This window comes from Ovis aries, chromosome 4 (genome assembly GCF_016772045.2).
Source record: "Ovis aries strain OAR_USU_Benz2616 breed Rambouillet chromosome 4, ARS-UI_Ramb_v3.0, whole genome shotgun sequence".
Taxonomy (NCBI): Eukaryota; Metazoa; Chordata; class Mammalia; order Artiodactyla; family Bovidae; genus Ovis; species Ovis aries.
In genome coordinates, this window is record NC_056057.1 from 102673090 (window position 1) to 102697377 (window position 24288).

Genomic DNA, 24288 nt, shown 5'->3' on the forward strand with positions numbered 1-24288 from the left:
GGTAAAGAATCTGCCTGCAATGCAGGAGACTCCAGTTCAATCCCTGGGTAGGGCAGATCCCCTGGAGAAGGGAACAGCTACCCACTCTAGTATTCTTGCCTGGAGAATTCCATAGACAGAGAAGCCTGGATGGCTACAGTCCATGGGGTCGCACAGAGTCGGACACAACTGAGCGACTTTCACTTTCACTTTTCAATGACGAATAAAAATGCAGAACCAGCCAAGTAAGTAAGAAGTTACTCCTTGGGTTTGACAGGGCTTGAAACTACTTAAATGTTTTCCAACCCCTTGGTATCAGAAGGCTTCCACAGTACCATAGAGCATGTTTAAACCATATTCTCAGCCTCAATGGTAGATCAATAGCAAGTGCAACAAACAGAGGTAGATAGCTGTCAATGGCAGTTCCACTGGCATTTCAGAATCAATCCGAGATCGCTGCACAGGCACAAGAGGAATTATAGTAATTAGCTTCTCAGAATAAAGACAGCTCTATTAGTGCTAGCACAACCACAGTAATTTATTTTTGGAAGGAGCTAGACTAAAAGTAGTTTTTAAAAGACTTGCTAGAAATAGGTATTTTTCATCATTCAGATGGGTGTAGGCTTCATATCCTATAAGGCACAGGCTCTAACAACTATAATAATGTCCAGGATTTTTGAATCCACCAATAAAAAATCTATTGGTATTTTAAAGACAGATATTCAATTGTCTGTTCAACCTAACATGTGTTATATTGTTGTGAAAATGTCAAATATTGCCTTTTTGGTAGTATATGAATTTGAAGGGAAACAAAGCTAAGCGCCGGAGAAGGCAATGGCACCCCACTCCAGTACTCTTGCCTGGAAAATCCCATTGACAGAGGAGCCTGAAAGGCTGCAGTCCATGGGGTCGCTGAGGGTTGGACACAACTGAGTGACTTCACTTTCACTTCTACTTTTCACTTTCATGCATTGGAGAAGGAAATGGCAACCCACTCCAGTGTTCTTGCCTGGAGAATCCCAGGGACAGGAGAGCCTGGTGGGCTGCCGTCTATGGGGTCACACAGAGTCAGACACGACTGAAGGGACTTAGCAGCAGCAGCAGCAAAGCTAAGCACATCTGTTGCCATTCACTGTTCTACAGTCACTAACAACTTTAAGTCCACAGGAATAGCATGAGATCTTCTGTCTTTCCACAATATGCTCCTCCCCAGAATACTATTCTTCATCTCTCTTCAAATCTCATCCTCCTTCTTACTACTCAAGTCCTTATTCCACCTGCCACCAGATGACAGGATGGACAGCTCTGGGTTTGGAGACAAGAAGAGAAACAAGGGCAAGTCCTCCAACGTTTCCTTCTCCCCACTGACTGGGAGAGACTGGGCACTGACTCCCAGACCCAGTCCCTGAACAAAAACGCCCAAGGCAGCAGTCAGTGACGTGGATAAGAAACACAGGAGACAATCAGCAACATGAAAATCTGTTCTTTTTTTTTTTTTCTAAGATGAACAAACCTTATAATATCTTGTAATCTTATAATATCAAATAACAAAAAGGGGAAAATTTGTTTTATTAAAAAATAAAAGAAGATAAATATATTATGTGATTGTACATGATATCAAATACTAATCAAATAAGATAGGACATTAATGTGCATGATAAACAGAAATAAGTATTTTCCTTCCTCTTTAGATTTTATCAACAGAGCAACTGAATATTCTATAGTTTGAAAGCAACATAAACACATTTTTAATAGAAGCCCACATATAACTGTCATGAATGTCTTTCTAAATAAGAATATTGTGGGCAGCTACTCAAGTCAAGACATATATTACATTGGGAAATTTGTAATTCTTCTCCCAGAATATGTTATGAACACTGCAGTTTTAATCAATTAAACGTGCAGTTACTGTTCTGCAAACTGTAAGCTGTGAGTGTATCTGCACAGTGTAAGTTTAGAAGTCATGTTATGAAGATCTACATGTTAAACTGGAAACTCTAGATAAATTTCTGGGAAAATACAACTGCAAAAATTGGTATACTAAATACAGAAATTGGATAGCTTAAACTGGTTTTAAAAATTGAAAGTTATCAAAAATGTTTCTCATTCCAACCCCACACCAAAATGTGCTACGTGGACTTAGATGTTTTACAAGTTCATCCAAGTTTTAAAGAAAGGCAGTGTCTAACAAAACTTGTTTTAGAAAATGATGCTATGGCTGAGATAACAAAACCAGATAAGGGCAGCAACAGAAAACAAAATTTTAACTGAATTTTCTACCAATATCACATACCAATATAATTTTAAATATCATGTGATAGCACTAGTTTGTGGAAATTTTTTAAATGATACAGATGAACTTATTTATGAAACAGAAACAAACTCATAGACATACCAACCAAACTTATGGTGACCAAAGGGGAAAGCAAAATGCGGGGGATGTTTGGGGGGGAGATAAATTAGGATTTGAGATTAACATACATACACTGCTATGTACAAATAGGTAAATAATGAGGACTTAACAGGGAACTATACTCATCTTGTAAAGTGGAAAAGAATCTAAGAATACATATATATATACACACATATATCCAAATCACCTTGCTGCACACCTGAAACTAATACAGCATTGTAAATTAATTATACTTTAATAAGAATAAAGCAAAAAAGGAAATATAATTTCACGACATTACATTTTAAGTGAACAAAACATTATCATCCCAAAAGATGCAGAAAAAAAATAAAGTTAGTGCCTTTTAGAATCAATTGTTAGAAAACCAGGAATAGGACATAACTTATTTAACTGAAGAAAGTCATCTATCAAAACGAGAGAAAACATTATTTGGAATTAAGAAAATATGAAAGCATTCCTTTCAAGGGACAAAGTACTCCACCAGTAATGAAAGTTTCCAGCATAGCAGTGGAGGTTCTTGAACAACATAGTAAGTCAAGAAAATAAAACTGGAAGAAAAAGGTTTGGAAGAAAAAAAAGGAAACCTGGTAATATTCCCACAGGTATCATCCCATACATAGAAATTCCAAGAAAATTCACAGGCCAAGAATTAAACCTCATAAGAAAGGTACACTATCACATAAAAAAATCCAATAGTGTTCCCCTTTCCAATAAACTAAGCAAAATCATAATAAAAAACATTTAAAAAATAGGATGTCATATAATATCAACAAAAACAACAAAGCAATGCATGAGACTTTTAGGCAGAAAAATTTTAAACTATTGGAGACACAAAGGAAAACTTAAAGAAATGGAAAGTCATGCCATACTCATGGATGGGACAATTTAATACTCTAACAATATTAATTTCCTCCAAAATAATAAATTCAATGTAATTCCAAGTGAATATGAGAAATACTACTGTGAAGAATCTTGTCAAACCAATTCTATAATTAATTTCAAAGAATAAGGTCCACAAATGACTGAGAACCTTCTGAAAACATAAAGAAAAATAGACTATCCTTATTAAATATTGAGATGTAATTCAAACAGAGGTGTTTGCACAAGACAAGACATAAAGGTCAAAGGAAATGAATTGAAAGCACAGAATAAACCCATATGCATAAGGATGCAAATATTTGAATATGGGATTATAAATTACTGGAGAAGTCATAGATAATTTAGCAAATGGTGCTGGGAATACTTCTTCCTATAATAGAGAAAAATTAGTATTCTAGCTTACTTCATACACATTACAACTCAGATGTATTAAAGGACTAGGAACAAGAAACAAAAATATAAATATACAAATTAGCTGGGAGAAAGAGAGGAGAGAGCAAATCTTTCTCCTTAGCTCTCTTTTTCTCAAGCAGTATCTGACTGTGGTTGATTCTTCTCTGTGCTTCCATTTCCCACAGGCAAGCACTCTCGCCCAGCCCCCCACCCCCGACTCTATGACCAGCCCAGACAGGCAGCAAACCACAGCAGCGAGCCCAGCTCTCATGGCCTGACTCCTTCCTCTGGAGTCCCAGCTCCCGCCTGATGACCCTTGCTGCAGAATGCATCAATGCCACTTCTCCAGGGTTCCACCCCTGCCTAGTGGCCCTGGCTCCTGAGTGCTGGTAATACCATCTCTTCCCTTTATCCCTCCAGCCTTGGAGGTTGCAGAGAATTTCTGCAGTTGCCAATCCATGGATCGCTACATAGGTTACTTCCTTCCAGTTCTTCTTCTAACATCCCATGATTAGTCCCCTGGATTAAATTTCCTCAATTGAACTACCTCACATGGGTTATTTTCCCTGTCTGACACACAACCTTAGTCACCAAAATGAGAAATTATTAAGTAATTTGCAGTGGCACTATTATCATCTACTCCACATTTATCTATATAAGTTTTTACATGCTGTTTTATTGCCATGAAGCAATGCCATAAGCTTTATTGTTTTCCATTTTATCAAATATTAAGATTTCAGGATATGGGTATGTTTCAGAATCCTACTTCAATGCATGATGTAAGCAGTCTATATACAATCAGCAATTGTACTGCAATTCACTTCATTATTGTCCATATGAGTCACTATTTACAGCAAAAATAGCTCTGTAGACTCAGTTTCTGTATATGTTGAGTGATGAGTTTTTGGTAGGCTATTATGGCCTGTTTTCACACTAGCATTTTATGATGCTAGGAAATAATTTCATGTTCCCAAATTCTACCACATACCATCTAGAGTCCCTTGCCTTACTTTGACAGTATTAGCCATAGGACTAAAGCATGGCCAGTGTGAAGCAGAAGACGGTGAAAAAGAAAGGGCTTTATTTGAAAAACTTGCCTTCTGCTCACTGAAATTAATCTAGGCATTATTGAATACTTATTAACTGTGGTGTTGGAGAAGACTCTTGAGAGTCCCTTGGACTGCAAGGAGATCCAACCAGTCCATCCTAAAGGAAATCAGTCCTGAATATTTACTGGAAGGACTGATGCTGAAGCTGAAACTCCGATCCTTTGGTCACCTGATACAGAGAACTGACTCATTTGAAAAGACCCTGATGCTGGGAATGATTGAAGGCGGGAGGAGAAGGAGACGACAGAGGATGAGATGGTTGGATGGCGTCACTGACTCAATGGACATAAGTTTGAGTAAACTCCGGGAGTTGGTGATGGACGGGGAGGCCTGGCATGCTGTGGTCCATGGGGTCGCAAAGAGTCAGATACAACTGAACGACTGAACTGAACTGATGGATCAAGAATGTTTTTGTGAAACAGGTAAGAGTCTTATAATGTAGAAACCTAAGTACTCATTCTCAATGTGGTTTACTTGTATTATTTATTATTCTTAGTTACTCAGTTGTGTTCAACTCTTTGCATCCCCATGGACTGGGGATCTTCCTAACTCAGGGATTGAACCTCAGTCTCCTACATTGCAGGCAGATTCTTTACTGTCTGAGCCACTAGGGAGGCCTCCTGGTATATTTATGTCTTTCTCTATTTTTGTTCAATTGAGGTAGATTAACTATTAAGGAGAGTGAAAAAGTTGGCTTAAAACTCAACATTCAGAAAACTAAGATATGGCATCTGGTCCCATCACTTCATGGCAGATAGATGGGAAAACAGTGGCTGGCTTTATTTTTCTGGGCTTCAAAATCACTGCAGATGGTGATTGCAGCCATGAAATTAAAAGATGTTTACTCCTTGGAAGGAAAGTTATGACCAACCTAGATAACACATTCAAAAGCAGAGACATTACTTTGCCAACAAAGGTCCGTCTAGTCAAGGCTATGGTTTTTCCAGTGGTCATGTATGGATGTGAGAGTTGGACTATAAAGAAAGCTGAGCACTGAAGAATTGATGCTTTTGAACTGCGGTGTTGGAGAAGACTCTTGAGAGTCCCTTGGACTGCAAGGAGATCCAACCAGTCCATCCTAAAGGAGATCAGTCCTGGGTGTTCATTGATAGGACTGATGTTGAAGCTGAAACTCTAATACTTTGGCCACCTGATGTGAAGAGCTGACTCATGTGAAAAGCCCCTGATGCTGGGAAAGATTGAAAGCAGGAGAAGAAGGGGACAACAGAGGATGAGATGGTTGGATGGCATCACCGATTCGATGGGCATGGGTTTGGGTGGACTCCGGGAGTTGGTGATGGACAGGGAGGCCTGGCATGCTGTGGTTCATGGGGTTGCAAAGAGTCAGACACGACTGAGTGACTGAACTGAACTAAACTCTTAAGGTGAGTAAATGAGGCAAAAAAGCTGCAAAGGGGGCTTTTCAGCTTCTCTGCTGAGATCTAGCCTGGGATTCAATGGTGCAGGCTGGAAAAACATCACCTCCATGGGTTCAAGCTATTTCCATATCAGTCCCCTGAAATCTGCAGTATTATGACAGAGTGAATACAGTACAGTCAAACAATCAACAATAGCCTGGGATCAAACAAATTTGTATAACTAACACATCCTATTGATTTTTTCATTTTAACACTAGCCTTACATCCATCCCTTACATTGGACTTAGTAGAATATGATGCTAAAACTGTATCAGCTAAGTCACAATAAAATAAAAGCCAGACTGCATACAACACATAATCTCTCCAGCATATAATCAATCATACTAGACACAGAAGCAAGAAAATGTGACCCATGATGAAGAAAACATTTTTGAAATGGCCACTAAATTGATTTAAGAGCAAACTGGGCAGCATAAAAAAAGAAGGGGTCTGTAAACATCAAAACAGAACAACAGAAATTATTTAATCTGAAAAACAAGAGATGAAATTGTTTTCCAGGATCTGTGAGACAACAGATAAAGCAATCTTTAGTACACATAAAGGAGCAGAAAACACATAGATGAAAATACTCCAAATCTATGGAAAAAAGTCAAACTTCGGTTCCAAAAAGACCAATGAACCTAAAAGAGGATAAATACAAACAAAATCATGTGGAAGTTAGAATGATGCCCACCACAACCACCACCAAGAAAAAAATGTCTGTATTCTAATGCCCAGAAACTATGAAAACTTACAAGGCAAAAGGGTCTTTTCTGTTATGATTAAACTAAGGATGTTGAGATAGGAGATTATTTTGGATTATCTGAGGAAGGGGCCCCCAGTGTCTTCACAAGGGTCCTTGCAAGCAAAGGAGGGAGGCACGAGAGTCAGAGGACAAGATGTGAGTATGGAAGCAGAGGTCAGAGTGAGGCAGGGCCATAAGCCAGGGGATGCAGACCACCTCAGCAAGTGGAGAAGCCAAGAAACTGGGTCCCTTCCAGAGTCTCTGGAAGAAAGACAGCCCCACCACCCACTTTCGACTTCTGACCTCCCAAACTCTATGAATAAACGTGTGTGGTCTTCAGCCACTACCTGTGGTGGTTTGTTTACAGCAGGGACAGAAAAGCAAAACAAACACAGAGAGGCTTAAAAACAGAAGAGAAATCTAAAAATCAGAGAAAAAAGATACATTACACCAAGGGAACAGTGATACAGATGGTAACTGGCTATTCATCCCTAAAACATGGAGGTCAGAAGAAAGTGAAAGCACATACTGAGAGAGCCAAAGCGACCTTGGTGGTACAGTGGGTAGGAATCCACCATCAACGCAGGGCACACAGGCTCGACCCCTGGTCTGGGAAGATCCCAGCTGCTGCAGAGAAACTGAGTCCGTGCGCCACAGCTACTGAGTCCATGTTCCTAGAGTCTGTGCTCCACAACAAGAGAAGCCCCTGCAATGAGAAGCCCGCACACCACAACTAGAGACAGTCCTCTTAGCAATGAAGACCCAGCTCAGCCAAAAATAAACAAAGCACTAAAAAGAAGAAATAAAGTGCTGAGACAAGCCAGAAAAGAAACTAGTCGATCCAGTATTCTATATTCATAAAAATATATTTCCAAAAAAATGAGGATAAAATACAGACACTTCAGAAAAGTTAAATATGAAATTATTCACTGCCAAGAGAACTGTCCTATAAGAAATGCTAAAGGAAATCTTTCAAACTCAAGCAAAATGATACTAGATGAAATCTGATCAATAGAAAGAAGCGACAAAAGCTGGAAATGGTGGATATGTGGGTACATATAACAGACTATGGACTGTTCTTTCGTTTCTAAATTTCTTCAAAATAATGAGACAAGCAAAAATGTTAATACTGAAATGTGGGGTTTATATATATGTCCAAGGGTAGTACATTAAAAAAAAAAAAAACTAGTACAAAGTAAGGGAGATAAAAACGGAATTATAAGAGTAAACGGTCTGTAACATATTACTTTTACCAAGAATAAAGGAGGGGATTCTACAGACATTAAAAGAATAATAAGAGAACACTGTGAACAACTTTATGCCAACAGACTTAATTTCTGTGGAGTGGACAAATTCCTTGAAAAATGCAGTTTATCAACTGACTGAATAGAAAATAGAAAATGTGAGTAATTCTATATCTACTCTTGCCTCAAGAGAAATCTCAAGCTCTGAGAATTAAATTCTATGAAATGCTTAAGGGGAAAAGTAATACCAATCTTACACAAATCTTTCAAAAACCAGACATTTCCTATCTCAATGTATGGGGGCCAACATAACCTTGATACCAAGACCCATAAAGGATATTACAAGAAAATAAATGTATAGACTAGTATCTTGCATACACATAGTCACAAAAATGCTTAACAAAATACTAGTAAACTGAATCCAGCATATTAAAAAATGATAATACATCAAGTGAGGCTTATCTTGAAAATGCAAGATTAGTAACTTTAAAAAAATCAGTGGAATCTGTGATATAAAGAAAACAAAGGAGAAAGAAAACTCGGTTACTTCCATATATACCAAAAAAAAGAGCATTTGATAAAATATATCACTCATTTGTGATTAAAAAAAAGAACTCTCAGAAAACTGTTCATAGAACCATAATTACTTAATTACATAAAGGGTTTTTCATATCTAATGAAACATTGAATGCTCCCTCCTACAGTCAGGAATAAGGCAAGCATGTTCATTTTTACCACTGTAACTCTATATATTGCCAGCTCATTCACTAAGGCAAGAAAAAGTAAAGGTGTGGGGTTTCCCTGGTGATTCAGATGGTCAAGAATTTGCCCACAGTGTGGGAGGCCAGGGTTTGATGCCTGGGTCAGGAAGATCCCCTGGAGAAGGAAATGGCGACTTACTCCAGCATTTTTGCCTGGAAAATCCCCTGGGCAGAGGACCCTGGTGGACCCCTGTCCATGGTGTCACAAAGAGTCAGACACGACTGAGTGACTAACACCCCAGGGAAATAATAAAACTTGCCCCTATTTACAAACCACTCAATTAGGTCAGAAAAACACAAAGAATATATCAAGAACCACTAGAAGTAATGAGTGAATTTAGCAAAGTTGCAAGACAAATATCTACACATGTGTACACCATACATATGAGTTATTTCTACATATTAGCAATAATGATTACATGTGAAATTTAAAATAATACTACTTAAATAGTATAAAATACTCAGGAATGAACTTAACAAAAGGTATCCAAAGACCTGAACTGCACTGAAACTATGAAAGACTGCTAAGAGAAATTAAAGAACAATTAAATAAATGGAGAAATATATCATGTTTATAGATTGGAATACTCAATAAAGTTAATATGCCAATTCTTCCTAAATTTATCTATGGCATCAAAGCAATCCCAATTAAAATCAAAACATTTTTTTGTAGATAGTAATTGATTCTAAAATCTGTATACAATCAAAAGATGTATAGTCACTAAAACACTCATAAAAACAGACTGAAAAGATTCATATTACCAGGTTGAAGACTTAAAAGAAATCTACAGCAATCAAAACAGTATGGAAGTGGCATAGAATCAACAAATCAATGAAACAAAATAGAGTTTAGAAAAAGACCCACATACAATCAAGAGGCAAAAGCTCCAAGGCAATTCTATAGAAAATAATTGAAATTCTACACAAAAAAAGAATCTATAGGCGATTCTAAGAAAAGGAAAGTCTATTTCACAAATAGTGCTGGAAAAAAAACTGGATAAATATATATTTTAAGACAGGAATCAGTTCAGTTTAGTCATTCAGTCATGTCCGACTCTTTGCAACCCCATAAATCCCAGCACGCCAGGCCTCCCTGTCCATCACCAACTCTCAGACTCCACCCAAACCCATGTCTATCGAGTCGGTGATGCCATCCAACCATCTTATCCTCTGTTGTCCCCTTCTCCTCCTGCCCTCAATCTTTCCCAGCATCAGGGTCTTGTCAAATGACTCAGCTCTCCGCATCAGGTGGCCAAAGTATTGGAGTTTCAGCTTCAGCATCAGTCCTATCAATGAACACCCAGGACTGATCTCCTTTAGAATGGACTGGTTGGATCTCCTTGCAGTCCAAGGGACTCTCAAGAGTCTTCTCCAACACCGCAGTTCAAAAGCATCAATTCTTCAGTGCTCAGCTTTCTTTATAGTCCAACTCTCACATCCATACATGACCACTGGGAAAACCATAGGTTTGACTAGGTAGACTTTTGTTGGCAAAGTAATGTCTCTGCTTTTTAATATGCTGTCTAGGTTGGTTATAAATTTTCTTCCAAGGAGCAAGCATCTTTTAATTTCATGGCTGTGCTCACCAACTGCAGTGATTTTGGAGCCCCCCAAATTAGTCTAGCACTGTTTCCATTGTTTCCCCATCTATTTGCCATGAAGTGATGGGACTGGAAGCCTTGATCTTAGTTTTTCTGAATGTTGAGTTTTAAGCCAACTTTTTTACTCTCCTCTTTCCCTTTCATCAAGAGGTTCTTTCATTCTTCTTCCATTTCTGCCTTAACAGCAGTGCCATCTGCATATCTGAGGTTATTGATATTTCTCCCAGCAACCTTGATTCCAGTTTGAGTTTCATCCACCCAATATTTCACATGATGTACCCCGCATATAAGTTAAATAAGCAGGGTGACAATGTACAGCCTTAACATACTCCTTTTCCTCTTTGGAACCAGTCTGTTGTTCCATGTCTAGTTCCAACTGTCGCTTCCTCATCTACATACAGATTTCTCAGGAGGAAGGTCAGGTGGTCTGGTATTCCCATCTCTTGAAGAATTTTTCACAATTTGTTGTGATCCATACAAAGACTTTTTGGCATAGTCAATGAAGCAGAAGCATATGTTTTTCTAGAACTCTCTTGCTTTTTCAATGATCCAGCACATGTTCGCAATTTGATCTCTGGTTCCTCTGACTTTTCTAAATCCACCTTGAATGTCTGGAAGTTCACAGTGCACATATTGTTAAAGCCTGGCTTTAACAGAGAATTTTGATCATTACTTTGCTACCATGTGAGATGAGTGCAACTGTGCGGTAGTTTGAGCATTCTTTGGCATTGCCTTTCTTTAGGATTGGAATGAATACTGACCTTTTCCAGTCCTGTGGCTACTGCTGAGTTTTCCTAATTTGCTGGCATACTGAGTGTAGCACTTTCACAGCATCATCTTTTAGGATTTGAAATAGCTCCACTGGAATTCCATCACTTCCGCTAGCTTTATTAGTAGTGACGCTTCCTAAGGCCCACTTGACTTCTCATTCCAGGACGTATGGCTCTAAGTGAGTGATCACACCATCGTGATTATCTGAGTCATGAAGATCTTTTTTGTATAGTTCTGTGTATTCTTGCCACCTCTTCTTAATCTCTCCTGCTTCTGTTAGGCCCATACCATTTCTATCCTTTATTGTGCCCATTTTAGCATGAAATGTTCCCTTGGTATCTCTAATTTTCTTGAAGAGATCTCTAGTCTTCCCATTCTATTGTTTTCCTCTATTTCTTTGCATTAATCACTTAAGAAGGTTTTCTTATGTCTTCTTGCTATTCTTTGGAACTCTGCATTCAAATGGGTATATCTTTCCTTTTCTCCTTTGCCTTTCGCTTTTCTTCTCACAGCTATTTGTAAGGCCTCCTCAGACTGCCGTTTTGCCTTTTTGCATTTCTTTCTTCTTGGGGATGGTCTTGATCCCTGCCTCCTGTACAATGTCACAAACCTCCGTCCATAGTTCTTCGGGCACTCTTGTCTTGAAATAGAATGACTAGAATGGGAGAAAAGATTATTTCTAATCTAATCCCTTGAATCTATTTGGCACTAGTACTCTATAATCGTAAGGGATTTGATTTAGGTCATACCTGAATTGTCTAGTGGTTTTCCCTACTTTCTTCAATTTAAGTCTGAAATTGGCAATAAGGAGTTCATGATCTGAGCCACAGTCAGCTTTCAGTCTTGTTTTTGCTGATTGTATAGAGCTTCTCCATCTAGAAATAAATACATCTTACAATGTCTGATTATGATCTGAATGAAATCCAAAAAGGTAATGTGGTTACTGAGAACCCAATGAAGAATCATCTTAATTAATAGGAATGCAATTCAACCAGTAAAATGAACTGAATGCTTCTGTCTTGAAATGTTCAATTATAAGATAAAGAGTCTAAAAGAAATAATCTTTTCTCCCATTCCAGTAATTCAATTTCAAATTTCTCTTAAAGGATCACTCTGAATATTTTATATACACAAAAACAGATGTACTTTTACCCAAATAACTACACTGTTCTCTTTATATAATCATCTTACACAGATGTGCATTTTCAAATAATTTACCGTCTAAGAAATGTAATCAATATAATATAATATTGGTTACAAATGTAATCAATATAATTTCAAGGAATGTGAAATTTAAGGACTGAAAATAAAGCACTTTCATTATTCAGTGAAAGAAATACACGGTGTCTTCCCTATGGATAAGTGTTAGTCGCTCAGTTGTGTCCGACTCTTTGTGATCCCATAGACTGTAGCCCTCCAGGCCCCTCTGTCCATCAGGTTCTCTGGGCAAGAACAATGGAGTGAATTGCCAGTCCCTTCCCCAAGGGATCTTCCCAACCCAGTGATCGAACCCAGGTCTCCTGCATTGCAGTCAGATTCTTTACCATCTGAGCCACCAGGGAAGCCCATGTTATATGGATAGTAACAGCAACAAATTGACACTCATATATGTCAATAGTAAGATGCATATGAGTATTGAGTTGTGGTTTTTGTTGCTCAGTTGCTAAGCCATATCTGACTCTTTGCGACCCTGTGGACTACTGCATGCCGGGCTTTCCTGTCCTTCACCATCTCCTGGAGTTTGCTTAAACTCACGTCTTTGAGTTGGTGATGCCACCTAACTATTTTATCATCTGCCACCCCCTTCTCCTCCTATCCTCAATCTTTCTCAGCATCAAGGTCTTTTCCAATGTGTCGACTCTTCGCATCAGGTGGCCAAAATATTGGAGCTCGAGTAACGTTACTTAAATTACATGGGATGTTCAAAACTGTGCAGTTTAATCTACATTTAATAATTTTACAATTTCGTCTTCTCTACACCAACTCCTATCTATTCTTTTTCTCCTTAACCTATTCGTGACAGGATGGGAGAGAAAGATAGGAAGATAAATAGAGATAGAATATTAAACACTCTCTCCCAACCTAGTGAGTTCTCCTGAGTTCCAAGCATACATTCCAAACTGCACATTTGTCCATCTTCTTAGATGTCTCACAGGGATTTCAATTTTGACTTACATGAAACAGGGTTCACTTTTGACACTTTTATCCTTCTTTTATATTTTCTCTCTCATATAATATTGTCACCTTTACTCAATGGCCTACACTGGCCACCCACCCCTTTCTCACCCTCAAGATAAGTCCCTATCCATTCATCAACCCTTTCTGTCTTCATCATCACTTTCTTTATTCAGGCTTTCAGATATTCTCATCTCTTCACCTGGACTTTGGTACCAACATCCTGATTTGTCCATCTGTCCACAGAAGTGGAGATTCTCGTCACTTCCACACTGACATCCAGATAACTTTTCTGAGCAACCAATCCCATCCTGCCCCATGCCATCAGTTGCAAACTCCCCATAACAGTTAAAACAACAATTAAAAAAAATATATCTAACTCTTTCTGCCCTTCATTCACCATCTGCATCACCACTCTGAGCCACCACTGGTCCTCCTGGTTTCCATGTTCTCTTAAACTGATGCCTCTATGAGAGTGGCCACTTGGCAATCTCACCCAAAAAGACTCCAATCTGTAAACATGGTTCTTTCTATCCTCATTCCACATCCCTTTCCCCCAGAATTTATTACCTTAGCCTGTGGTTGCTCGTTTCTTTCCTCACCTCCCTCCCAACACTGGACTGTGGGTACCCTGAAGACACTGCTTTTCTATTGGTTCATTTTGTACCTGTTTTATCTAGCAAGTGTCACTTATGGATTCAATAAGTACTTGTGGTTTCAACAACTATTCAATAAATATTTATGACACTAAATGAATGAAAGCAGCAAGATATTTTAAATAAATATTGCCTAGCATTTACAAAATCCCTATTAATTAGAGACCAATCCATATTGCCCATATTTCCCAAATGCTGCATGGCTTTTAATGATCCAACCTCAGAAGTTACATATCATCAATTCCACTGTACTCTATTCGCCAAGTATTTGTAAGCCCACATAGAGTCAAGGGGAGGTTATACAGACTTCAACCCTTGATGGGAGAAATCCCCAAAATCTGATGCCAGTTTAAACCCACAGTCACCGAAGGACACTAATGAACTAAATTACTTTGAAAATATATAAATAAAAGACTTGTTTGTCCTGCTTCTCTGAAACAAACTGAATAAGTAATCAAAGAGTGCATGCTGAGTCATCTCTAACTCTTGCGACCCTATGAGCTGGAGGCTGCTAGACTCTCCTGTCCATGGGATTTTTCAGGCAAGAATACTGGAGCAGGTTGCCATTTCCTACTCCAGGGGATCTTCCCGACCCAAGAATCGAACTCACATTTCTTGTGTCTCCTTTATTAGCAAGAGGATTCTTTACCACTTTGCCACCTGGGAAACCCCCAAAGTTGGGACACATGGCTTAGCTGCTCGGAGGCATGTGAGACCATCCCAGATTAGGGATCAATTCTGTGTCTCCTTCATTGACAGGCAGATTCTTAACCACTAAGCCACCAGGGAAGCCCCAACCAAGCAGCAGGTGTAGGAAAAACTTCTCCTTATAGAAACAGCCCAGTTAACAAATGAAGAAAAGAGTCAGAATATCAGTGCTGGGCAATGCCTGATGATTCCTAGATCCTGACATTGATCATCAAAGACTATTATCGCGAGAGAGAGAGAGAAAGAGAACCAGACATTACATACCCTCCTTTGGAAGAATAAAACACCTCTTACAAAAGAGATTTGGAGAAATATGTGTCTGATGAATCTATATCCAACTATCAACTTAGCAAAAACAAGTAAAAGAAAAGAGCACATTATTGAGACTCTGTGGACATTATCAGCACAGTTCAGACTCAGGGAAACTTCACAGGACAAACAGCCTGGTCTCTTTAATAGATAAATGAAAAAAAAGAAAAGAGAGAGATGGGTGCTACAAAGACTTAAGAGTCACAACAACTAATCACCATGAATGTACTTTATTTGAATCCTGATGCAAATGAACAGAGCAAGAGAAAATAGATGACATCTGCAAGACAATTAGAAATTGAGTACTGAGTAGATATTTAGTAATATTAAGATGCTATTGTTTTTGAGATGGTATGATTGTATTCATTAAAGGAAGTCTTATTTTTTTAAAAAAACATATTCAGAGATATTTATGGGGAAAATTATGTAATGTCCTAGTTGAAAATAATGTAAGAGAGGAGACCAAAGTTGGAGACAGAAATAAGACTGTGCATGAATTGATAATAGGTTAAGTGACACCTGCCAATGCAGGAGACATAAGAGACATGGATTAGATTCCTGGGTTGAGAAGAGTCCCTGGAGAAGGGCACGGCAACCCATTCCAGGATTCTTGCCTGGAGAATCCCATGGGGAGAGGAGCCTGGAGGGCTACAGTCCATATGGTCGCAGAGTCGGACACGACTGAAGCGACTTTCCACACGTGCATGTGTGAGGCTGGGTGATAGTGAATGAGAGTTCAATGTGCTGTCAATTTCTCCAGTGAACTTTTCCCAAACAAATATTTATTTTGAAAACACACTTTGCTGATGCCCCAAAGTCAAAACCCCTAGGTAAATTCTCTAGTGCACTTTGTGATGTCACCCCTGCCTGCTTCTCCAGGACCATCTGCATCACTTTCGCTTTTCACCAATTTTTAAGCTACATAAAAATGACTGTAGTCTGCACAGAAGACTACGCTCTCTTAGACTACCAAGTGTCTGTGCATTTCCCTTTTTCAAGAATGTCAAGTTCCATTCTTCTTCACCTGGCAAAATTCATTCACCCTGTCACATTTCTTATTGCCAAAGACAAGTCTCAGGTTCTCTGCTGTGGACCGGCAATACACTAGACTGATGGATACCAGTCACCTGCCATTCCCACCTGATACTCCACCCCTTCCACGCCCTCTTCCCTGCCCTGTGAAACTGACCCAGTTAGACTGTTTAATGGCTGGAGAGCAAGAACTGTACTGATGTCTCCGGCTTTCTCCCTGACCAGGCTGGCACAGAATGACTGCTTTCACGTAGCAAACCCTACTCCTACCGGGTGGTCCTTCCTAAGTCATTCTGTTTCTGGTACAGCTGACTGCTTCCTTGCCTTTGCATCTTCAGCTCAGGAATACCCCACCATCCATTGTTGCTTCTCATAACCCAGTGCACTACTTGCAAGAGTCCATCCATTAAATTCTCCTCTAATTACCCAGTTTCACTCTGCCTTCTCCTTCTTCTTCAGACCTTAATTATATAACTGTAAGCAGAAACACCCCAAACCAAAGAAAGACTTCTAAAAAGAATCTAACAGAATATAGACGGAAAAGTTATATACGATGAAGAGGTAAAGAACATTTGTGATAGGCAGCATAGGCAATGGTCCTGTAGTACAAAGAAGAAAAGGATGCCCAGTGCTATAGTTGACTTGAGAGGTAACAAGCTACAAAGCACAGAGGGCAGTGGTAAAGGAGGGAGATTTGGAAAGAAACTCAATTTTGCAGTAAAGATTTAGTTTGCGATCTTGAGAACAATGGGAAAGTGTCTCATATTCTCCTGCCCTTGCAAGCCTAAGTAAGGGATCATCTTCTTTTAGCCATTCCTTGGCAACCTTCTACAGCACAGCCAGGACTAGGAAACTCTCACAGCAAAAAATTCAACACATGTTCACTGGCTTAGTGAATAAATGAATGAGCAAAATAACACGCGACCAGGTTTGTGACTTTCTCGGGCACCTCCAAACATTCTTCCTTGCACATACCCTAACTGGACTTATTCCTGTTTGCTCTTGGCTGAGTCATTATCTATAATCAACATAATAAAGACTTTTGGAAAGAAAGAGTTACATATGAGCTATGTACAATCTTGAAAATTACATCATTCCCAGACCAATCTTTTACACTTAATGACCATTTCATTCTAGACACATCAAATGTAATGAGCAACATCACCATCTCAGGAGATGGACATTCTTTTTATAATCACAAGCATTTATTCTATTAAATTTCACCAATTCAAGGTGATGGAGGAAAAGTCACTTGAAATCCATGAGATGGATGAAAGAGAGAGTTGTTTTAGGTTGTTTAGAACAAGAAATACAACCTTCTAGCCTTGAGATATAACAGCATGAACTAAGTGCTAGCCAAGTGCAAGAAAAAGCTTTATTTTCATTTGCTTTACAAACTGATGATATGGCTGATCTATATCTGATAAAATGATATGCAAAATTTTTAATTAGTTTCTTTATCATTCAATAATAAGTTAAAACACGAGGCTAAAACCTGCTTGCGATTGACCTTATTCTATATACTTACTTGTCTAATGCCAGGAACCAAAATTAAAATGCAAGGTGATCTCAAAACTGGCAAGTGAATATTCGTTAATGTCATGAGAAGTCTTTCTATATTCAGATATTCTGTGATAATGTAGATGCCCATTTTATGCTTAAGTGGGTAAAATGGAGATGAATGCAAATGACCATGTTCTTTTTTTATCTAAATTTGAGTCTTCCATGAACCAACAAAGTATCAAACAGCAAGATTTCTAATCAATGTTGGGATATATTTGTGGCATAATGTTATGTAATTAACATAAAAACTTTGCATTTCATTCTGATAGAAAATATCAGGAAAAGTAACAAATAATATTCATTTACCTTTGAAGTTCAAACAAATACACATCAACTTTTTTTAGTGACACAAAGAATGACTTTTTGCTTTTGGCTTCCCCTAGCAACTCTACATTGCAGACAGCTTATAAGTTGATTAGCCAGGAGACAACATTATACCAAAATCTTGTAAAATGAATAAACTCTCATTGTGACTAAAACACATTTTACTTCAATAAAACAGATGTATTGCTCACCAAAGATGCCATGGTGAATCCAATGACTTCAATATAACCATCATCATGACGCTGGGGTTCAAAGTCATGGTGATCTCCTGGGTTCCCCCAGGGCATTGTGCCAGCACAATATCTGCAAGAGAAGAGTAAAATCAGAATTAGAGTTTGTGCCAATCTTCTCGTGGTCATCATCAGGCAACAATTTATAGTTTGATCTGATGCTGATTTCACAAAAGAATGGCTTTCTACTCTTGGTTCATGTCTCCCAATAGAAAAGAAAATGGGTTTATCCCCTTCCCCTCCAAGTATCAATTTAAGAAAATGGGTCAAAATTCGACAACAAAAGCATCCCGTGGTGTCCAGCTTTCTACTAATTCATTCTTTATCAAGTTTTTTTTTAATTTTTATTGGAGTATAGTTGTCTTACAATGTCGTGTTAGTTTCTACAGTAAAGAGAATCAGCTATAGTACACATCCATCCCCTCTTTTTTTCCCTCGGACTTCAAAGAGATCAAACCAGTCAATCCTAAAGAAAATCAATCCTGAATACTCATTAAAAGGACTGATGCTGAAGCTCCACTACTTGGGCCACCTGATGGAAGAGTCGACTCACTGGAAAAGACCCTGATGCTGAGAAAGATTGAAGGCAGGAGGAGAAGGGGACCACAGAGGATGAGATGGTGGGATGGCATCACTGATTCAATGGACATGAGTTTGAGCAAACTCTGGGAGATGATAAAGGACAGGGAAGCCTGTGTGCTGCAGTCCATGGGGTCGCAAAGAGTCAGACACGACTGAGTGATGAACAACAGCAGCAATCCCCCTTCTTTAGACTTTATTCCCATTTAGGTCACCACAGAGCTTTAAGTAGAGTCCCCTGAGGTGTACAGTAGATTCTCATTAGTTATCTGTTTTATACATAGTATCAATAGTGTGTGTGTGTGTTTCTCAGTCTATAATTCACAGAGGCCTACTTTCTATGACATCCCATGAGTTATCAATAGGTGGTTTCAGAATTTGGTCTTGGAGGGAGACATATACATGCCAGTAAGAGAGGAAAAGAGAATCGAGCTGGGTAAGCATCGGCAGTAAATACATAATTAAGATAACGAGTACCCCAGGATGGGGGAACAGTAACTGAAGACAGAGGAGTGAAAAAGGGATGAGACAAAGATGTGAGATCAGAAAGGGAAGGGGAAGTCAGGGAAACTAAAAATTAAATAAACAAAGTCCAGAGGGGAGATGGGAAGGAGCAAGAAGAAGAATAAGAAGAAAAGAAAATTAAAGCAAGCTAACGAACACTGTTTCCTGAGAATCTAGGCCCCCTACTTCAACATCTGAGATGAAAATACTTCTGGAATAGGTTGTAAGGGGCTAAACTGAGCATGGCCAAAAGTCATCAGGAGACTGCTTTCCCAGACATAGATTTGCATACACTTCTCATTTCAACCAAATTCAGTCTAAATAGAACTTGTGGATTTTTGTGTGTGAGTTGTCTGGTTTGCAAATAACAAAGAGTCAGGGATCCATCCCTTTCAAATCTTGGCTTGGGAGCCTAGAATCTAAATTTAAGCCCACTGAGAAATGTGCTTATTTTGAGACTAGTTAATCTTAAATACCCCTTTCTCCTGAGGTATATAATAGCACCAAAGAAAGCTGACATTCTGGCTAGAAAATGCTGCTCTAATTGATCCTATTTTTTCAAAGCAATCATCTGGCAACGATTTTGAATGAATTCCATGCTGAAATCAGGCTGGAAGGTTTCCTAATAGCTTTTGGGAAACTAAGAACACGTATTTATTCAAGTCCATCATTCCTGGGGAGGGTGACAGGGTGGAGGGGTCAGTAACTGAGAATTACATTAAAACGTCTCGGTCCAGAGGGCTGCCTGGGCTTCTTAAGCATGGGTAAGTATACACCATGCATGCTATACCACATACATGAAAAAATACCAGAGAGAACATTAAACAAAGCAAGTAGGAGAAAAAATGATCAGGCCTGGAGACTCTTAACAAGTCATTAAAGGAACAATTTTTCATCGCTTGTACCTGGAAATTTTCCATCATGAAAGCAGAGAACCTTAGGTCAAACAGAGTTCACATGAAACCAAGGAAGACAATAAGAACAGGGCTTACCTGGGTATATTTAAAAATACTATACACTGGAACTTTAGTTCCTGGATCTTTGGGGTAAGATCGGTCCCATCACACTGCAACAATCAAAGCAGAAAAAGCAAGGGTTGTGAAGCAGGTGCAAGTCTACAAGCCAACTTAGCTGACAAGGGCAGGTACCAAAGTCTTACCCTTGTCCTTGTCTGTTGCTGGCATTGATGGCCATTACTGTGACTGAAAATTTATTCTAACTTTCCCAGCTCCAGAGTTCAGGGCTTGGTTTTGCTTTGACTTCATGTAAAAACAAAGCTGCCATTTGACCAAAATGTTTTTCTGTGGTCTCACAATCCAAGGAACTGTCATTATTCTTAACCTTGGACTGTGATTAGATACTTAGGCTTATAGTATCAACATTAAAAGATTTAGGTAGGTAAGTAGGTTTAGTCACTAAGTCGTGTCTGACTTTTGCAACCCTATGGACTGTAGCCCACTAGGCTCCTCTATCCATAGGATTTCCCAGGCAAGAATACTAAAGTGGTTTGCCATTTTCTTCTCTAGGAGATCTTCCTGACCCAGGGATCGAACCCGGGTCTCCTGGATTGCAGGCAGACTCTTTACCAACTGAGCCACGAGGGATTGCAAGATATTGAATACAGTTCCCTGTGCTATGTAGTAAATCCTTAAAAGATTTATGAACACTTAAAAGAACAAAAGGACAAAGCCTCAAGATGAGGCAGTAGTAATCTCTACCACCATCATCTGATTCAAAAATAGTCATGCAAATGACCATTTATTTTCCTTGCTTTTTGACATAATTTGTCTTTTGAAAATGTTCAATGTAATATTTTGAAAGCAGTCTGAAAGGAATATATCCCACATTTTTTTTTTTTTACTATCTATTATAAGTTAGCATTATCTCCATTAGCAATTTACTCTTATCAGTATAATCTCTTATAGACTGTGACTGGTCTTCCTAGATAAAGCACTTCATTGGTTCTGGATGTGACTTTGGGTTTCAAGGGCCTCAGGCTGGCTTGGCCTCAATACCTTTGCGTGTGGTTTCCCTGACCTGCTTGGGGCTTCCCTGGTGGCTCAGATGGTAAAGAATCTGCCTGCAATGCAGGAGACCTGGGCTCAATCCCTGGATTGGGAAGATCCTCTGGAGAAGGGAATGGCTGCCCACTCCAGTATTCTTGCCTGGAGATCTGTAGCCTGGCGGGCTACAGTCCATGGGCTGTAGAGTCAGACACGACTGAGCGACCAGCACTTTCACTTTGCCTGACTGGCTAGTGCTTTCCTCAAGAGCACCCTCTGACTGATCAAGGAAGAGGCTTTTTGTTTCCCTTTCTCATGTCCCACTGGTGACAAACGCCAAAAGAGGAGCTCTCTGCTCAGGACTCTAGGCCTCCTGATGTCAATGGTATAAAGCCTGCTTTTCATCTGCTCTCCTCACACCCTCATCACAGAATGTACCCCCCCACACACACCCTCCGTCTTCTCCTTGGGAGACAGGGTTAAAGCATTCCCAAGATCTTTGCAAATTTCTGAAGTTTTCCTCAGAGGGACTTGCAATCCAGGTTACGATGACTCTGCTAGCCATCAGGCTTGTCTCATTCTCCTCCTCCCAGCTGATCTTAACCCAGACTAGTTTTCATGAGCATTCTCAAAAACTGTTTCTGGAAAATCTTATACTCATAAATAAGCAAACTATTCTCAAATGTTATTTAGATTGGAATGAAGTTCTAAACATTGATTGAAGGTGTTTTCACAACACTTTCAAAGTGTTAAACACTCATAAGGTCTCCCAATTTAAGGACTTGAGTTGATAGATGGCTCTACCAGTGAAGAAAAAATGTAGACATCTTAAATGATCAAAACTGAGTGTTGTAAGCTACTAAAAATGTCAAAAAAAAACCCAAAACAGCATGTGATATCTTAATACTATGCGAAGCAGCACTGTTACATTACAGCAAAAATCCTATACTTATATATTACGTTATTTAGAACAGAATTTTTTTTTAATTTTCTACTTTTTCCACCTGGAAAAAAACATAGTGATTCTGGAAACTCAGCAAATTCTATGAGGATGCATGCCTTACAATATTTTACAAAATTTTCCTAAATATTATTGCATTTAAACTTCACAAATCTTTAGGACTGCAGTTTTCAACTTTCTCCCTACTTCAAACACACAAAGGAAAATATTTCCATAAAAAAAATTCTTCCTATGTACAAGTTCCCACGTGGATGAATCAAAACAAGAAGAACACACGTGCAGTAGGACAAAAGGATGTATGTAGGGTTTTGTTACTATCCTCTGGGTGTATATGTGTGTGTGTGTATTATTTGTGCACATATTTTATATTTCTGTGAGATTAGATTATTAACTATTACATCAGAAACACTGACTTCACCCCATGGCAAAGATAAAATAGTCTGCTTTTATGTGTACATCTATTTGCTCTGACTTCCCATCTTTTCAGTCTCACTCTCAGTGACGTAATTGTAGAAACACCCTTGTATATTTCTGTGTCATAGCACAATGGTAACTGTTGTTTCAAATGCATGTGCTTTTCGTCATATAGACAGACCTCATAAGGATAGACCTAGACCTAGGACTGAATCCCAATCGTTAAGACTTAGTTTCTATTGTGTGTGTGTTTTTTTCTCTTCATAAATAAAAGATGATTACACAGACCAACCCACCTGGAATATTATACCTACTGGCTGATATCAAACCTTTTTCTAAGTTTCCGGCTGCCACTTTGGCCTCTCTGCAGGCTTTTTTTAATCCCTGCTCTATGGCCACCCATGCCTGAGACATTTCGCAACAGGAAGACTGCCAGATGGGGGAGAAAAGCTCTCCAGTGGTGTGGAGACACATGGAATTTAATTTCCACCCAGCTGAGTTAGACAGTGAACAGCATTCAACATAGCCACTGCCCTCCACTCACTGGCTCTCCAGGCAGGTGCTACAATGTTCCCAATAATGCAAAAAAATACTGGGAGAAGAAGGAAAGTTTATTTTTGGCTGTTTGCAGGCCGCTACAGAAGAAACAGGGTAAGTCTCAGGCAAGGTTGCTGTTACTTAAATAACCATCGCTTTATCAAAATTAAGATCTTCACAGTTTAATGGATTATGTCTCTTTCTTGTATCTAGATTTTAAAAGGCAGTATTCCAGTTTTCAAGAGTTGCTACGACTAAAGGATACTGACTTTTCATTAGTATTTTATGAGAACTGAAACATCCGAAAGTGATGCCAAAGGCTGTCAGTGGTAATGTCTTTGTTTCTAATGATTTAGGAGATTTGTGTCTCCTATATGGTTTATTGGTGTCAAGAAAATTGAATATTTACCTTAGGCTCCTCTGTATTCCTCTATAAATCCATTAGTTTAAGGTCATATATTTTTCTCTATTTGCATGTATACCTTTTATCCTGCCCCCTTCTGTCACAAATGCTATTCTTATCTATTCCACAATAAATCCAAGCATTGCTGTGTTCCCATTTCTCTTTCCTCATCTGTACCTTTTTTCTGTCTTTCCTGTTTCACTTATACAGGGATGTGCAACAGAGTCATGCTCATTCCCTCTCTCAACTCGTTTACTTCAAGGAAACACTTTGTCTTCATAATAATTAATGATATGCTATTTTTAAATATATCTCTTAGAGAAAAAATGACTTCCCATCTCCCTTGCCTCCAAGATGAGTATTCCCCAACTTGGGATAGAGATTCAGAAGTAAACAGCAGCCAAAAAGCTCCTAAGTGGTAAGGGACCTTGACCAGGCTACAGAGTAAGTGACCACAAAATACTAAAATCAAAGTATTTCTCTAAAAATGAAGATTCTTCGGAGAGCCTGGGAATAGCAAGCTAGTTGTTTGGTGAACATCTATTTCTACTTCAAGACCCAGCTCAACACCCTCGCT

At 38.9% G+C, this 24288-nt stretch overlaps 1 protein-coding gene across 7 annotated transcripts in view; it reads right to left on the reverse strand.

The window, feature by feature from the left end:
• The window catches only part of DGKI (diacylglycerol kinase iota), a 513862-nt gene that overhangs the window by 183120 nt on the left and 306454 nt on the right, over nt 1–24288 (reverse strand). For all 7 annotated transcript variants that reach the window (XR_009600539.1, XM_060415131.1, XM_027968850.3 and 4 more), the window contains exons 18-19: nt 20386–20459; nt 18272–18383 (exon numbers count right to left, since the gene is read on the reverse strand). Coding sequence is in view for 6 of the 7 variants with exons in the window: in XM_060415131.1 (XP_060271114.1) it covers nt 18272–18383; nt 20386–20459 (186 nt within the window). In the remaining variant the exon portion in view is untranslated. The remainder of the gene's footprint in view (nt 1–18271; nt 18384–20385; nt 20460–24288) is intronic.